Genomic DNA, 17,392 nt, shown 5'->3' with positions numbered 1-17,392 from the left:
TTTTCCAGGGTTAGGGTTAGGCATAAATACTTTATTAATTTTTTATAAAATAACCTCCTTTTTATTGAATGTATTTTTCCCTTACTTCCATCACTTTTGCCTTGCATTTTAATTTTTTAATACTTGCTAACCCTGTCCTTTTTATTATTTTTTTCATATGCTTTTCTTTTTCAACTTTTAATACCCCCTTCCTTAAAAATTGTTTTAAAATCTTCACTTGGCAATATTTCTTAAATTCAATTTTTCTCTACCTTCAATTTACTAAGGTATCCTAGGGCTCGTTTCTGTTGTTCTATTCTCCCTTTTTGATCTATAGGATAGCTTATCACTTTTTGGATACTTCCAAACAACATTTTCGTTTCCTCAATTTCCTCTTCGCTGTACGGATACTTGATTTTTTCCTCGCTTTTCCCTTGTCATTCATTTTGATTTCCTTCCACCTTTTATTTGGTCCTTGGACAGCATCCTCGTTTTCTATGTTCCTTTTCACTCCTGAAGGATCGTCCTGAGGCCTTAACTTAATCTCTGAATCATGCAACCACATATATATGTGCGGCATCCTCTTGTAGCATTCTTCTGCACAACACGTCCCCACGTACTCTAGATCCCATATCTTATCAACCAACGGAGCGGGTCCCACTCCCTTATATCGCTCGTCAACTTGCCGGCCTTCGTACTGCTAGTACCATGTTACCCTTTCTCTGTTCACCTCTGAGGGTCCTACGGGGTTAGGTATTACCTGATATAATGAATTTGGTCCGGCCTCCAATTCGCCTGGCTGGGAGGCTATGATGAACAAGTCTTATGTTTTCAACACCATCTTCAATCAGGAACCTAACGTTGCCCCGTACTCCTCTAGGTCAATTTCTTCCTCCAAGTCTGCAGCTTCCCCTTCCTCATTTGCATTCTAGGATTTCTTCTTGGCTTCGGCTTCCTCATCGATATCATACGCTACATACCCCTCTCGAAGACCTTCATATGGAGCCCTCTTCCTCCAATGACCTGAAATCCATACCCACACAGTCGGGTCCCCAAAATACGCATTTGTTAGGTGTTTATGGATCCTCAGAACCGCAACACCTTCCACCCGCTTTGGCACAAGTCATTCTTCCATGAATGTGAGCGGTTTGGCCCAATCTTCATCCCATCGATAGGGCTCTGCTTTCACCACCGGGTCTTCTTCCACTTCCCTACTTTGCCCGATGGTCCAATCTCCTTTTGTAGCGTATCCTAGCATGTTGATCGCTATCACAGGTTTGTTTCATTCTCTATAAACTTTCAATTTCGAACCATTCAATGGGTCCCTGATTGGGTTGTCGTCCAAGGTGGATAGCTTTAGTGCTCCGTTCTTCCCGACACCCCATCTCTTTGTATGGTTCATGATTCAACCCTCTCATCACGGACGAGATCATGCCTGACATTTGATACGAACTCCTCAGGACTTAAGGAAGTGGGCGGGCTCACTCTCTTGCAGGATCATTTCCTCATGCTACTACCTGCTGCATCTCCATGGCGAATAAAAATTCAAAATCCCACATTGGGGGCGAGATGGAAACCAAAAAAAGAAAAAGGGGGGACCCTGTCGGCGACGGGGAGTGTGTGCAAGGCACAACAGGTAGTACGGACTTGACAGATTGTGAAAAATTTTGAACTTTGTTGTCATTGTCTTGATGACTTGGTTAACAAGATAGACCCCATGATTACTGGTGATTTGGATGGGAATATCGAACCTAATTACAACCTACTCGTAGAGAAATCTTGTCGTACTAACGATGGTATTGTCTGGAAGTGCTCTCGCCTCTGCCAACTTCGTAAGGTACTCGGTAGCTATGATGATGTACCAACACCTATGCATGCTACTTACCTTCAGTGGTCCTACAAAGTCTAGTCCCCACCTCTCGAACAACTCCTGTGGTTGAGAGGGGAACAAAGGCATAAAATCCCTTTTCAGCAGTTTCCCCACTTGTTGGCATGTGTCGCACCCTACAACCCACTCACGGGAGTCTGTGTGCAGGGTCAGCCACCATAGCCCTACCAATAGAAATTTTCGTGCAATGGCATCAAGTCCCATGTGGCCTCCAGCAAGTCCGCATGTGCCTCTTTCAAAACGCCAGGAATTTCATCCTTGATCACACATCTTCAGAGTATTTGATCGAGTCCCATTTTGTACAACAAGCCATTAATTAACTGGAACGTCTTGCTTTTCAATGCCAACTTCCGCCATTCCCCTGGTGGCATATCCTTCGAAAATATTGAGGTAGACAGATACTCACCAATGTTTTCATACTAAGGAGGAAATGCTACTATCTGGAGTAGGTGTGCATCAAGAAAATCTTCATTTACCGCCTCTAGAGGCTCTCCGGACTTGATTCGATGCAGTTGGTCTACAATCACATGGCTTTTCCCTGGCCGTACTATGATGGTGAAAGTAAACTCTTGGAGTAACAACAACCATTTGCTCACGTGCCCTTGAATTATTGGCTTGTTTACCAGATGCATGAGGGCTTGGTGGTCCACGCAGAACGTGAACGGTGTCGCTAGGAGGAAATGACGAAATTTTTATATGGAGCATAGCATTCCGAGTGCCTCCCTCTCTGTCATGTTGTAATTGCATTCGGCCTTGGAGATTAGGTGGCTAGCAAAGAAGATGGGATGGTCCAGCCCTTGTACGCCTACCTGTACTAGAGTAGCACCAATGGCATAGTTGGAGGCATCCACGTGTATGTGGAACTCCTTGTCCCAATCCAGGTATGCCAAGATCGGTGCACTCACCAATTGGGACTTAAGGTCTTTAAATGCCTCTTCCTGCTCTGTTCCCCAGACGAACGGTTCACCTTTCCTTGTCAGTTTGTCAAGTGGGTAAGAAATCTGCGTGAAGCTCTTAATGAACCTTTGATAATAGCCCACATGTCCAACAAAGGATTTGACTCCCATCACATCCTCCAGACTCTCCATGGTTACTATGACCCCTACCTTGTCTGGATCTGTCTTCAACCCTTCTTTGCATACAATGTGGCCCAACAGCTTGCCCTATGGTAACATGAACCGACACTTCTTCTAATTGAGAGCTAGCCTGGCCCATCGGCACCTCAACATGCACTCTTGTAGTGCCTTTAGATGGGTTTCTTGCTCGCTATAGATGGACCAGTCATTGAGAAAAGCCTTAAAATTTCCCACTGACATCCTATCAAAAATGTGTAGTATTATCCGCTGGAAGGTGGTTGGAGCGTTCAATAGACCAAAGGGCATCCGTTTGTACGTGTACACTCCCTCTTCCACTACGAAGGTGGTTTTCAACTTGTCCTCGTCTGCAATGCTGATTTGATTATAACTAGAGAACCCATTCAGGAATGAATACTTTTCATGGCTCGCCACCTCCTCCAGGATACTGTCCGTGAATGGGATTGGAAAGGGGTCCTTGATGGTCATTGCATTTAAGCACCAAAAGTCCACACAAATTCTGATCTGATTCGCCCCTTTTTTCAGAGAAATGACAATGGGTGATACCCATTCACTCGTTTCCACTTTAAAAATAATGTCGGCTTCCAACATCTTTTTCAATCTCTTCATTGACTTTGGCCGCATAGTTTTTATTCATTTTGTACGGCCTCCTCCGTACGGGCTGGGCACCGGGTATGAGGGGTATTCAATGTACACACAACTCCGTACGTATCCCTTTCAAGTCCTTGTACATCCATGCAAAGACGTCTTTCTACTCCAAAAATATTTTAAAGGCCATTGCTTTTAGTACAAGGTTCCAATCAACCCCTACGAGGATCATCCTCAAATTGTCGTCATTTCCCAGATTTACTTTCTTTACATTTGATTTCTCGTACTTGATGGCCCTGTCTCATTCGAACTGATGAGTCGGTGTATCATCCACCCGTGCTACGCCTTCTCGGTACTCTTTGTACTCTAGAGGAAAGGTTGCACTCTTCGTACCTTCGCCACCAATCTCCTCCATCTTACAGATTTGCAACAAATGGCACTCTAGGTGGAAGACCTCGTAGTCCTCCATCTGCCAATGGAAGAGCCTGTTGAGAAAGCTCGTCTCGTCCTCTGAACAACCTTCCAACTCCAGTACTCCTTCGTTATTGGGTTCGATCTTTCCCTTTCCGTCCTCTGAACCCCATTCATAATCATGAGTCATCTAAGTCGAAGTCAAAAGATGCCAATTCCTCGCTCACTACTTGGTTCCTCAAGTCAGTCACATATTTGTGCACTTCACTCTTGATGGAGAGTGTATTCTTCTTCCAATTATGATTTGCCTATGCCATAATTAGCCAACCTCTCCCAACAAAATTTTTTTGTGCCATAAGTGTTCCCAAGGGCTTGATACCATGTTGGTTGGCACCTACAAGGTGGACTGTTGGTGGCCAGAGAGTTGGTTTACCCCGACCCCTCCATGTCTCCTTCGCTAATACATTTACCTCAGAGCTGCAGTTGACGATGGTATTCGTCAGCTTCCGTCCCATAATCTCCATTTCTACTACGGCTGGCTTCTGGCCAATAGTCACGATGAGTAGCATGGGGCCTATGGAAGGAATGCCAGGTGGTTTTGCCACCGGCTCGCAACGTTCCTGGTCGATGATATTGTCGCGGACTACATTTGTGATGGCCATTTTCAATTGTGGCATAGTCTGCAGAAGGTCAAATACCTGTATTGGTATGGTAGCCTACAACATTCGTTTTATTATAGTTTTCTCGAACTCTGACCGTAGTGGGGTACTGGCGACGTTAAGTGAGGCCCTTCGCTCTTCCGCCATTTCTTGTTCAACATCCGCCTTTGCCTCTCAGAGTCTTTCCTTCTTTATACGAGGATCGGGGTACACTGCCTTTTTGCTCTGTAACCTCACGATTGCCAATACCTCCGCGTCTAGCTCCTTCACATCCAGCATATTTAGCCCTTTCTGCTTTGGGCAGTCAGTGTCCTCATGGTTCCTAAGACCACACCACTTACACAACAAACTTCCATTATTGGTCCCGCTCTAACACTCACGAGCGAAGTGGCCCTACTTATTGCATTTGTGGCACTGGATCATGAATCGCCCCTTCGCATCGTAATGGATTTTACTTCTTGATGTTTTGTTGTTAGACCGATTGTTCCCTCGCCGATTATTGCGGCATCCTCTTGGTGAAACATCGGAATTTGCTGGTGGTTTGGGTGGTGTGGTTGGCAGGGTAGCTTGTTCCCCTTGGGCAAAGAGCACTTGTGTGCTCCCTGTCTTCAGATTGTACGGGAATTCCTTGATGGAATGTCCCAGTACCTGACAGATGTCACAAAAAGACTTCTTTGGACATGTTCTCTTAGTATGACCTTCTGCTTTGCAGTTGGTGCACCAAAGTTCTTTACCCTCTTTGCCACCCTCCTCCACCTTCAACTCCATCATCTGCATCATATCTCTATGGAGGGCTTGTATGGTTTTGGACTCTCCGCCGCTACTCTCCTTCGTACTATCATCGTCGTTGAGCTTTTTCTTCCCTTTGGATGTTTTGCTCTCACTTTCAATGTCCGTCGCTCGATTGTGGACGTTAGCGTATGAGGACGGACAAACAACTTTCATTTTATTTCAATGTCCATCGCCTGATTGTAGGCATTAGCGTACGAGCACAAAGGGACAACTATCATTTTCTTTTTGAGGGAGGGAATCAATCCCTCGACAAACCATCGCTTCTTCAGTCCATCAGTCGGTTGGTTCTCCATCTTGTTCAATAATTCCTTTAGTCGTCGATTGAATGCTTGTACGCTCTCGCCCTTACCCTGCTTCATATTGTATATCTCAGCCACGATCTCATTGTCATCCCTCAGGGGTTTGAACTTTAAATTCCTCCTGAAATGCCTTCTTTAGATCACTCAATCTCCAAACCTCTTGAGTTGCTTGAATTTTGCATTGTTTGAACTCCAAGAATTAAACATATTCTCCTTTTTTTGCTTAGCATTTGAAGTTCTTTACTTTTGTTTTGCTATGCCCACTCTAGTGGAAGCATATGCCTTTCAATTGTAGGTTAAATTATTGGATTTACAATGAGTTTAAATTGATAAGTGAAAATTTTCAAAAGCCCATTTTCCAGCCATGATAATGGAAAAAGATTATGGAGTCATAAAAAGTGGATTTTAATTGGATAAAAGGGCATTGTCCACATTTGGAACCAAATGGTATTCTTAGTTTCCAAAATTGTTTATAGACATATGGAAAAAATTTCAAGGTTTTATGCCTTTAATGGTGAAATTAGGAAATTCTATCATGGTGAAATTAGGAAAGTTCAATTGTGAATGCATATCATAGTTTAAAGACCCAGACTTGGACTCGATCTGGCAGCCCAAAATTTTAACTTGGATTCAAGATTTGGTATTAACTCAGCATAAACTCAGCAAAAACAAATCCTAGTAATTATACAAAAATGGAATTATTGCATTTAGAGAACATAAATGTCTAATTTGACTATCAATTTTTCATAATTCAAACATTAAATGTCATATGATCCTCAAAATCTCAATTTCTAAATTTCATAGTTTCAAAGTTGAACAATACACTATAACAACAAAATTATAAATAATATATTTATAACAGCATGATAATTGTTTACATATAATGATAGGTCAAAGTGAAAAAAACAACCAAATACAATCTACATCTTCATCTTTACGCTCCTAATGTAAATTTTTCAAGTCTTGAACTACAATGTAAGTCAATATCAAAATGATGATAGATTTTTTTGTCGAAAGTGTTTTTGTTTTCCTCCATTGCATCCAATTCTACTGATTCTATATGATGATTTGATCAACTTTGAATCCTTAAAAATTCTCTTCTCGAATCGTCTTATTGATATGTTGATGCTTCACTAGGTGAAATGGCGAATAAGAAAAAAATGTCAAAAAATAACCAAAAAAGTTGAAATTTCACTTAAAAAAGCAAGACTATGATGTCCAAGCACTAGACATAAGAGTCTGAGCTCAAGACTCGAGAGTCCAAGCCTGAGACTTGGAGAGCCTTGGAGCAGGTGTTGTACAAGTACTCTCCAAGACTTGGGTAGACTCGGCACAAGACTCTAGTAATCAAGTTTGTACTTTAAACGAAAAGCAAACCCCTTTGTACATCATATGCAATGGCATTTCTTAGTTACTGTTGTCATTTTATGACACACTCGGTCCATCAGTGAGAACTGATCAAAGATATGTTCCATGGACCAGCGCTGCCCAGTTGATCAAGGAGAAAAGCAATGAAATCATGGTTTGAAGTGTTGTTTTGCCGGAAGTTCCTTGGCCCTCTCTTTCTCTAGCCCGGAACTTCGGAACCCCGAGGTTCCGAGTTTCTTTGCCTTAGCTTCTTTCTTTCCTGCTCCGGAACTCCAAGTTTTCGAAGTTCCCTTCCTTCCCTTAGCTTTTCTCCTAAGTCTTCTACCTCGGAACTCCGGAACCCCCAGGTTCCGAAGTTCCTAAGTCTTCTACCCCGGAACTCCGGAACCCCCAGGTTCCGAAGTTCCTTAGTCTTCAACTCCGAAAACCCCAAGTTCCGAAGTTCCTTGCCCAACTACGAAGACCCCGGTCTCCGAAGTTCCCCAACTACGCAGACCCCAGTCTCCGAAGTTCCCCAAGTTCCTAAGTCTTCTACCCCGGAACTCCGGAACCCCCAGGTTCCGAAGTTCCTTAGTCTTCAACCCCAAAACTCCGGAACCCCTAGGTTTCGAAGTTCCTTATCCAACTCCGGAACCCCGAGGTTCCGAAGTTCCTTGCCCAACTACGGAGACCCCGGTCTCCGAAGTTCCCCAACTACGAAGACTCCGGTCCCCGAAGTTCTCTGGAACTCCGGAACCCCTAGGTTCCGAAGTTCCTTGCCCCAACTACGGAGACCCCGGTCTCCGAAGTTTTCCAAACTACTTCCGACTTGCAACACTTCCGGATGGCGTGATCGACACTCAAAGCTTTAAATGCTCCGACAACTTTGGTGACTTATGCACTTTTTTGTGGAGCCACAAGGGGTGCATTTAATGTTTTTGGCAGAATTTCCATCAAGGGAGGTACGGGCCCATGCTTGATGACCTATGTCATGCCTGACTTTGGAAGGTTAGTCAATCCACCTTCTCAGGATTGCCCTTGTGGGTATGGCTAGGTTGCTTGCATGTACAAGTCAAGTGCATGCACTTCCCTGCACCTCCAAACTGACATGCAGGGGTCATGATCACCATTGTAACCCATTTTTTCTATATAATGGCTTTTAAGCCTCATTGTAAAGGGTTCTCTCCCTGCTGCCTTGAGCTTTCTTATGTTCTTCTCTTCTCTTGAAGACTTGTAAGTTTTTGCATTTTTGCAACTGTAAGACTAGCATTTGGCCTTATGATGAATTGAAAATCTCTATTCTTGCCTTCCTTCAACTTATGTATGATGTGTATGTGTTCTTACCTTCATTATAAGTGTATGTTTGTGGTTTACTTTCACATGTATGCTGTGTTAACTGGTTTTCTGAGTGTGACCTTGTGGGAATCCTTTTTCCCTCTTAACAATTAGAAAATTCCACCCTCCACACATGCATTTGGGTAACTCATGCAATTGAAGCTTGTGCATCTCTTAGGCTTTTCGGTTGATTCCTTGTGCCATTTCGGGTGGGGAGAGGAACAATCTCTTCTTGATGCATCACCTCCCTTTGTTTCAAGCAATTTCTCTCTTCTCTTTTCCTCTGCAAGTTGTTAGGGTAGGCTTAGGAATTAGCTTTGAAGTATTGAGTTGGTTCAACACCTGCACCTAGATAGAGAAGGAAGCCGGCCTTCTCCGGAGATTCAACCCCCTTGCGCAAGGTCCCACACTTCGGGGTTGTTTCCATGTTTCACAAGGTTGCTGAGTTGATAGCTCAGCAAGGGTGCAAGCTTTTGAGATAACAGTTACATTTCGATGGACAATATATATGGTAGCATATATATATATATTATATAATATATATAATTTGTTGAGTTTGAGTCCAATGCTAAACAAGGTCTGTGGAATCTAAGCAAAGTTCAAGTTTCATTACTACCACTGTAATGGCTTGTGAAAGGCACAAATATTTGCATACTAAAAGTACAAACCAAAGGTATTTGGTTAGGAGACATGTTTGAGGGCTATGTTACTGAGTACAGGGGTCAAAGGCTGGGTGCAAATGTGGGTTCAAACTGGGTCCGGGTGTGGCCCTGGGTTTGCCTAGGGTCCTGCAACATAAATTGTCTCTGCATTCCAAACTCATTGACCAGATCTGCATTTGAAACTCACTGGGTAAATTGTCCACAACTTAGTTTGAGGGAAAATGAAATCCACGTATACACTTTGTCTTTGCATGTTTGCAAATGAAAGAGAGATTGAATTCTGGAAGAATTGAATCTCTTTACAAGCATATGAGAGTACACTGCCAGCATTTTGGGGATACTGATTGCTTGTATTATTCCTTAGATCTAATGGAATGTGCATCCATCTATAACTATGTTCATGGACTCTGGGATATTCACATATTATAATGCTGATTTGGCATTTTTTAACAAAGATCACAGAAAAAATTTGCTTGTTAAGCAATGTGAAAGAGAGGGGAAATGAACAGAAACCATCCAAATTTTATACTAGTGCCTAGATGAAGCAAACAAGAACCATTTTTGGAAAAACATGGAACTGGTGATTAATGTGAATGAATAAGATTTATTTGAGGGAATAAAACCATACATTACATTCTTTTGGGCGTGCACAAATAACAGGAGATGACTCTGTTAGACCATATCCATTAAGCAGGGTTATGCCGATTGCCTACGAGAGAAAGTAAATATTGGATTAGCCAGCAAACCAAGAAATATTCTAGTGGCTTGTTTAATCAAATACTGACCTCAAAAAATCGGTCAACATGGGAAGGAAGGCTTCCGCCACCACTTATGCCAGACTGCAATATCAGATGAAATTTTTTAAATCTTCAATTCCTATTTCATTTCCTGTTCTTTATTAATTCATAGTTACCCAGACAGTTTAGAAAATGAATAATCACCTTTAAGTTTCATTATCTATTAGCAAAGAAGAACATTTATTGGTCATATAACGAGATGCAAGCTAACCTTATTTATTCCAAGTGCGGAATGAATCTTGCTGTAGACAAGCTTCTTTCCTAATAAGTGGAATGGCCATAATAATGCTGCAAGAATTCTAGTGAAAATCCACTCTGATATAGCAAATGATAATGATTGTTTGTGTCTTGTCCTTGCTAAAGATTTTCCCTTTGGAATATAACATAAAGATAAGATTATCAGAAATTAAAGACCTGGATTAAATTTTGGCAGCTTATTACAACATAAATATGGGCCCCAAAATAGTTTTCTACTAAAATAACATCCATTTTGATCAGTGAAAAACATCCAAATCGTTGTATTACTGACCTCGTATATCCTCTTGAACTCCATATAAAACATGCTGATGTTTATTAAGGTTAGTGCTACAAGTTTTTTTGCATTTGAACTTGAAGAAAGTTGCTTCTGAATTCCACTGCAGGAAAACCATGGAGCAATCCAGGTCTAACATTTATTAACTTTTTGTGCATTAAACCTTTTGCATTTCTTTGAATCTATGTTTCCATGACAAAAAATACTCAGATAGATCATATATACCAAAGAAAATGGGAAATAAAACTTCTACAATCTGGGGACAGAATAACATCAGATTATTTTTTTTTCCATATACATAATACAAAAATAGATAATGCATATCAAAGAAAATTCTACAAATTTGGCGACAAAAATTGTGATTGACGCAAAGGTAGAATCTTGCAATAAACATGAGGTTTGGCAAAACAGAGTTTGGCACAAGAGTATGTTTTCAAGTGTACCACAACTTTGACAAAGGCAGGGTGAATTGTTGTACTGGGAGAGGCAGCATCAGCAATGTGGATCCCAATGTTCGTTAATGTATGACTTGCACAAGAGTGAAGTTGGATTTGAAGGCCTTGGTGCAACTAATGAACTTCAATTTCATGAAACCTATGAGGAACAATTTGGCAACACTATGAACTTATACAAATTTACACTTGAATACTGATGACTGGGATTGGAAAGATGGCCATATGTCAAAAGATGGAAAACAATGTTCAGCTTTTCTACCTGGGAATAGAAATTATGTGGACTTTTTACTCATATTCTTCTAGAGGATGATGTCATACATATTTTTTCCTGGGCAAATTCAACACCATATATTAAACAAAAAAAAGGACTCTGTGGACATTACTTCAGCGGGCATGACTATTTGACCTATGACCTTTTAAGCTTTCTTTCAAAAGAATTTCAGCAACTTCAGAGATCATTCAAAGCAAGAATAGTTGTTGGATTTTGACTCTGGATGGTGTATCTCTCTACTATGGAGATACTTGGTTGTCAACCAAAACTGACTGCTCCTTGCATTCAAGGCTGGTCAAACAGAGTTCCATCATCAGTGAATTGTGGGACCCAATACCATCATTATAGGGACATTAGTGCAGCATGGCAGTGGGTTATGCGGATGCCACAAAAGTGTGAGAGGTGCTGTAGTCCAAAAGTATTTGGAGAGAAAGGCGCATCTATTGGCCCCTTTCTAAAATATGTTAAGTGGGGTGGTGGAGGTTGGTAATAAGTTTGATAGCTTGACTGAGAAAAGGTTGATGATGTTGATAGATGTTAAACAGTGATGCGTGATAGAAATTTTGAGAGGTTTTTACATTGGAGCGAAGGGGCATATGTGTGATTGATCGTTTAGGGGTTAGGCAACCGCATTTGTAGCGCTGCCAACAATAAACAAAGGAATTTTGATCCTAGATGTAGCTAGAATAGAATCCACAGAATTCACTGCAGGGAGTTCAAGACATGTCTTTCATCAACAATGCCTTGGCCAAGAGTACACTATGCTTCCTGCAAGTACCATGGATGTGAAATAAATCTATATGATTTATCATGGTTGGGAGTTGGTTTCTGAGATGCTTGCACTTTCTTATAATAGTGTGTAGTGTTGGTTCACGTTTTATCATTTACCGAACATTAGAATAAAATATCCAAGGATACTCTACCCTCTCTTGAACAAAATCACTACTTGTGCCAAGATTGCGAGAAAGACCACAAGGTGACTCCAAGGTCTATATGTGCGAACGAGCGACTTTATGTTGGATAGCTTCCTTGGTTATGTATGCTGAAATACAAGGGGGACTTACGCTTGACTAATATCATTCACAAGCTAGGACTTAGACAAATATGGCAATGAGTGCTCTTTTTTTTGTGTTTTTGGATTTTCAGATTTAACTTCCTCAAAAAAGGGATAAAAAGGATACGGGTTCAAAATTTCTATGCTACTTCTAAGCTATTCCTATGAACTCAAGAGACGGTAGAGATTGGGTGAAACCAATAACAATACTTTGTTTCACCACACTAGGACAACTACGCAAAGCAGGTGCAATCTTCTAAGGTTGTGCTTATGATTTTTATACTTGTGAATAATACCATCAATCGAACAATACTTACTCCAAGTAAAAGTTAAGACATCCACATCATAAGCTCAGGCTAACTTTACACATGGAACGAAAATCATCCATCCAAAGAAAGTATGAGTAAGAGTTTCACCAATCTAAACTATCAAATCCTTCATTCATCTAACAACTTTGAAAGCAAATTTACTTTAAACAAATCAATTCTATTGTTGAAGAAAGTATACAACCATGCAACCACTTAATAACAATAAGACTTCAAAGCAAATCTGCAAATGAACTCTTTATTATTCAAGTAGCTCTAAGCAACAATTTCATAAATCTCTCCACCACAATGAAATTACAAAATGAGAGTTTATATATAGTTTCTGAAAACAAATGAAAGGCCGAGATCGATCTAAGATCAACAGTTGAGATCAAGACAACCCAACCCTAGATAGAGTTTCCCAAAATAAAACCAAAGACAAGTGCATGCGAGACAAGTGGCGTGAATAGCCATTTCCTAGGAAGGCACAACTTTATCCTACTGATTGGCAGTGTGTTCAATGAATCTGGACACAATCATGTTGACCTCTTCCATAGTGACATGTGGCAGCATGTTGATCTTGTATTCCCATCCATCCAAGTCGTCTGCACAAGCGGCGAATGCAATCTCCCACTCCAGTTCCTGTTTTTGGAAGACATCCCAAATCAACAAGAATTCTGATGCTTTGGTTAAATTTTACTTCAAGACTGTTCCTATGACAGTGAAGAAAATCTCCTAAGTTTTGAACTTGAGATTTTCTAGCCGCATATCACTCTCCCGGATGGTTTCTTTTTCAAGTAAATCAATAGTCACAAGGAGAATTTTGTTTTGTATTTCTTTAATCTTCTCCTCAAACTTAAAACTTTCAACCTTTACCTTCTCCAGGACTTCACCACATGCAACCAATGCCCAATGCCATGCATTAAAATCATAGGCAGCCCTTGCTGCAATTATCTCCTTATCAATCAGCTCTTGCTTATGCATGCCTTTCAATACTCTAGGGCACGGAATAACTCTGTCTTGAATATCCTGAAGGTCAGCCCATGCTTCTATCATGTTTGCAATTCTGGAAAGCAAGAAGGAAGTATGTCCATATGTCTGCATTAATTTATCCATGAACGTGGATGCTTCTTCTCTTTTGCTTGCCATCCACTCTTTAGCTTCTCTAGCTATCACCTTTTCTTCCTCAAGATTTTCAGTTGCTCCTTGTTAAGGATTCAGAAGTAGAGTAGTTGTTGCATCGCCTTGGTTAAGTGGCTTGGCCAGGTGCTGAATGTATTACTTTAGACGCTCAATTTCCTTCTTATATTCTCTTTTCTTTCTTACCTCCTAATCTATCCTTACCTTCATGGAACTGACTGAATTGTCTAAGTCTTCCACCTCTTGACCTTTGGTAGTTGGTCCCAAGTCAAAGGTGGGTAATTTCATACTCTTGATAGGTTATATCTTCTTTTGACTTGTTTACTTTTGGTACAGCAATTTGAACTGTTTGGCAGCCTGTCTCATCTCTTTGGATTGTGGAAAACTTCCTAGCAAGTTTCTTTGCAGCAACCTCTCCTAATCTAGCCAAGAAATCGGTCGTGTCATCTTCTTCTTCCTTAACTTCCACTGGTGCTTTTACTTTCATTCTTTCTTTCAGCCAATCAAGAACTGTAGGTTGCTCAATGCCTTCCTCTTCTGGCCTCCTCAAAGAGCGGAAATCATTCCCTCCTGAAATTCATTGCCCAAAATATCCATTTCATTATTTGACTCCAATATTTATGTGCTTGTAGGAGATGGAGGTTCTTCATCTTCTTGCTGGATTGACTCTACATTTTCCCCATGGATTGGAGAAGGATTCTTTATCTCAGCCAATGACTCATCAATAGGTAATACATTGTTCCTATCCCCAGATGCGGCAGAACTAGATGGTTCCAGTCTTTGCTTCTTCTGAGCAGGTCCTTCATTTATAACTGTCTTGCCCTTTGTCCTTGAAGAGCTTCCAACTTCTTTCTTCTTTTTCCTAGAGTTAGTTCTTTCAATGGGTTGAAAATTTTGAGATGCTTCTACATTTGAAGAATATGCTTCTATTTCACCCATCAGGTTATAAGTTGAAGTTATATTCTGTCGTCTTAGCCCATGAACTAGCTGATCGACCCACCACTTAGAAAACTTGACCACTGGCCTCATTAAGGTAGCCAAATCTGCATGCTCTGGTTCAAACCATCTCACAGGAGGAAGAGGTGCATTCTCATCAAAACGAGGTTGGGTGTATTCTCCATCATCTTCCAACTGATCTGGCACATGAAAAAGTTTAGTAGTTCTGATCAAGTTTATTGGTAGTCTAGACCATAGCCTTTTCTTGATGTCAAACATCAGTAACATTTGCCCAAAAGTCTTCCAATTCTACTCTATGTTTGTACCTTTCTCCATTTATTGTCCCAATATTGTTGTGAGGGTCATAATCAGCTCTAGACCGATAGAATGTGAAAGGATACCATTGCATCTCAAGCCTGGCACTCTCAGTTGCCTGTGTTGTTGGACAAGACTCTAGCATATTTCCGATGAAGAAAGGAAAGGAAATAGTTATCTTTTGCTCGTCTCTCTGGAAGTTCTGATATGTCTCCAACTGTCTAAGGACCTCAAGCAAGACCATTCTGTTGATAGGATAGATTAGAAGCCGGTAAGGACAACCAGTAAAACCTTGAATTCTTATGTATGTGAATTTTGGAAATTGGATAAACCAAGATCCATATCTGTTGATCAAACTCTTGGCTTCATGAGAAAGTCTCTGATGAGTTCCTCCTTGTAGTGTCCTTGTGATATACATCAGGAATGCATCATTTACCCGCTTGAAGTGAGTCTTTTCACTAAGCTGCAACTACAGGTAAAAGTCATGGGACTTGAACTCATTCTCTCCATTGCCTACCATGCCCTTGCAAATCAATCCTGTATATCTATAGTTTTTGGCATAGATGGAACACTCGCAGAGCACTCGGCGAGTTTGTAAAACTCATCGAGTTTTTGAGCTCTGCAAGTTTTTACCACTTTAACTCGCAGCAAAAACTCGCCGAGTTTTTTGCAAAAACTTGGTGAGTTTCTATAAAAAACTCAGCTAGACTAAAAAAAGAGGCCCAAACATGTCAAAAAATTATCTATTTTTGTTTTTTCAAGTTAGTTTCATTCTCATCATCAAAATATATACATGAAATATAACATTTGAGTATAAGTGGCATTTCAATATGTCTCTTTCCTTTCTTATACTTTAAGTTATATTTCATGTATATATTGGCAGGATGTTTGAGAGTGGTTTCAGATCTCTAGGAGTTATAATACAAATTCAAGGTTTTAGAAGATCTTTTAATTTTTCAGACACAGTCAAATTTCAGTAATCATTATGCTCGTATCAACATTCTCTCGCTCTCTATCTCACTCACTTTATCGACCTCGAATTCTAGACCTATCTATCTCCCTATCACTCTTCCTCTATCCCCCTCTTTACCACACTCCATCTCACTCTCTCCTCTCTCCCCCAAGATCTAGACCTATCTCTCTACCCCTCTTTTCTCACCCTCAGACCTCGGCGAGGGGTGCTACTCTCAACCTAATTTTAATTTGCAGATGCTTGTTGGCAAAGTTGGGGTGGAAATACCCCAAATCTCAAAACATTTGCCCTCGGAATCTTATATCAACCTTGTAGTTCATCTAGTTGTGAGCCCAATTAGAGCTTGTTTGAAGCCATCGACATGAAGAAGAGGAGCCAGTTAGCTCAAAAACGCCTCAATGACCTTGTTTTTGTGCAATATAATCTTCGATTGCGCGTAAGGAAGGTAGAGGAAGTAGTAGGTGGTCCACTTGACTTGGATGATATAGATCCTTATAGTGATTGGACATCACAGGAGCAGCCTCCATTGTTTTCCGAGGATGACATCACTAATTTGGAGAGGCAAGCTATGGAGGAGGGGGGTGGATTTGGTTTCACGCTGGATGACATTGAGGAGGAAGAGGATGAGGATGAGGAGTCATTGCCAGTGCCACAAGAAGGTGGAGACATAGCTTCATCCAGGATGGAGGATGAGCCAGCCATACCGAGCGAGGAGGCACAATCACGCCCACTGTAGACTTCTAGGACTAGACCCTCTACTTCTACCTCTCCCCTAGTTTTTGCTAGAGTTGGGAAGAGGAAGTTGTAATTTTAATTTGTAATGATGTATTTACTTTTGGTTTTACAAAAACTATTTACTATTTTGCTTTCAGGCTTCCAGCCATCAGCATCCTCCGCATCCTCATGAGGATGCGATTTTGTAGACACTTTGCATTTAAATATATCTAGAATCGGCTTGTTTCTTTTGTGTTATCATTTATTGACTCATTGGATGCATCTTCTCATTAAATTTTGAAAAAAAAATGCATTTTTTATTAAATTTAAGCATGTTTTTAAGTTGTCAAGTTTTTCGCCGAGTTTTTTTCCCAAAGGCTTGGCGAGTCGAGCCGAGTCGCGAGTAGTCCAACTATGGTTTCTAGCCAACAAATAGACAATGTAGGAGCTCATTCAAAATGATTTTGTCCTTTCTAAGTTCTTTAGTTGTTCATCTAGATTATCACTGATTATTCGGGACCAATTGAACATTTTAACTCCTGAGGTGATCTCATCGATGAACTAATACATCTATGTTTCGAATGGTGCACCTTGAGCGCTGCCCATTACTCTATTCACTAGTAGGATGATGTCACCATATTCTTCTTTGAAGTCTATGCGTAGTAGCTTCTTTGGCACTTTCTTGAGGGAAGCCCTAGGCTTTTCTAACCATGACTTGTTGATATTTGTCGTGTTGCCGGGAATAATCATTATGTTATGTTGTCATATTATGTTTATGTTGTCGTTGGTAATAATGAGTTACGGCGGTCAGTTAGTTAGCCGACGGGTAGGTAGTTGGAGTCGCGA

At 40.9% G+C, this 17,392-nt stretch overlaps 1 protein-coding gene across 4 annotated transcripts in view; it reads right to left on the bottom strand.

Annotated features, from left to right (window-relative positions):
• LOC131041755 (long-chain-fatty-acid--[acyl-carrier-protein] ligase AEE15, chloroplastic) overlaps window positions 1-17,392 on the bottom strand; it is a 317,818-nt gene that overhangs the window by 103,561 nt on the left and 196,865 nt on the right. For 3 of the 4 annotated variants that reach the window (XM_057974951.2, XM_057974954.2, XM_057974949.2), the window contains 4 exons: window positions 10,381-10,486; window positions 10,063-10,221; window positions 9,840-9,893; window positions 9,683-9,763 (listed from right to left, as the gene is read on the bottom strand). In XM_057974951.2, the coding sequence (XP_057830934.2) occupies window positions 9,683-9,763; window positions 9,840-9,893; window positions 10,063-10,221; window positions 10,381-10,486 (400 nt within the window). The remainder of the gene's footprint in view (window positions 1-9,682; window positions 9,764-9,839; window positions 9,894-10,062; window positions 10,222-10,380; window positions 10,487-17,392) is intronic. The other variant, XM_057974953.2, reaches the window with a different exon arrangement.

This window comes from Cryptomeria japonica, chromosome 10, assembly GCF_030272615.1.
Source record: "Cryptomeria japonica chromosome 10, Sugi_1.0, whole genome shotgun sequence".
NCBI classification, from domain to species: domain Eukaryota; kingdom Viridiplantae; phylum Streptophyta; class Pinopsida; order Cupressales; family Cupressaceae; genus Cryptomeria; species Cryptomeria japonica.
Note: the sequence above shows the minus strand (reverse complement) of the source record. Positions and strands in the feature narration are given on the sequence as shown.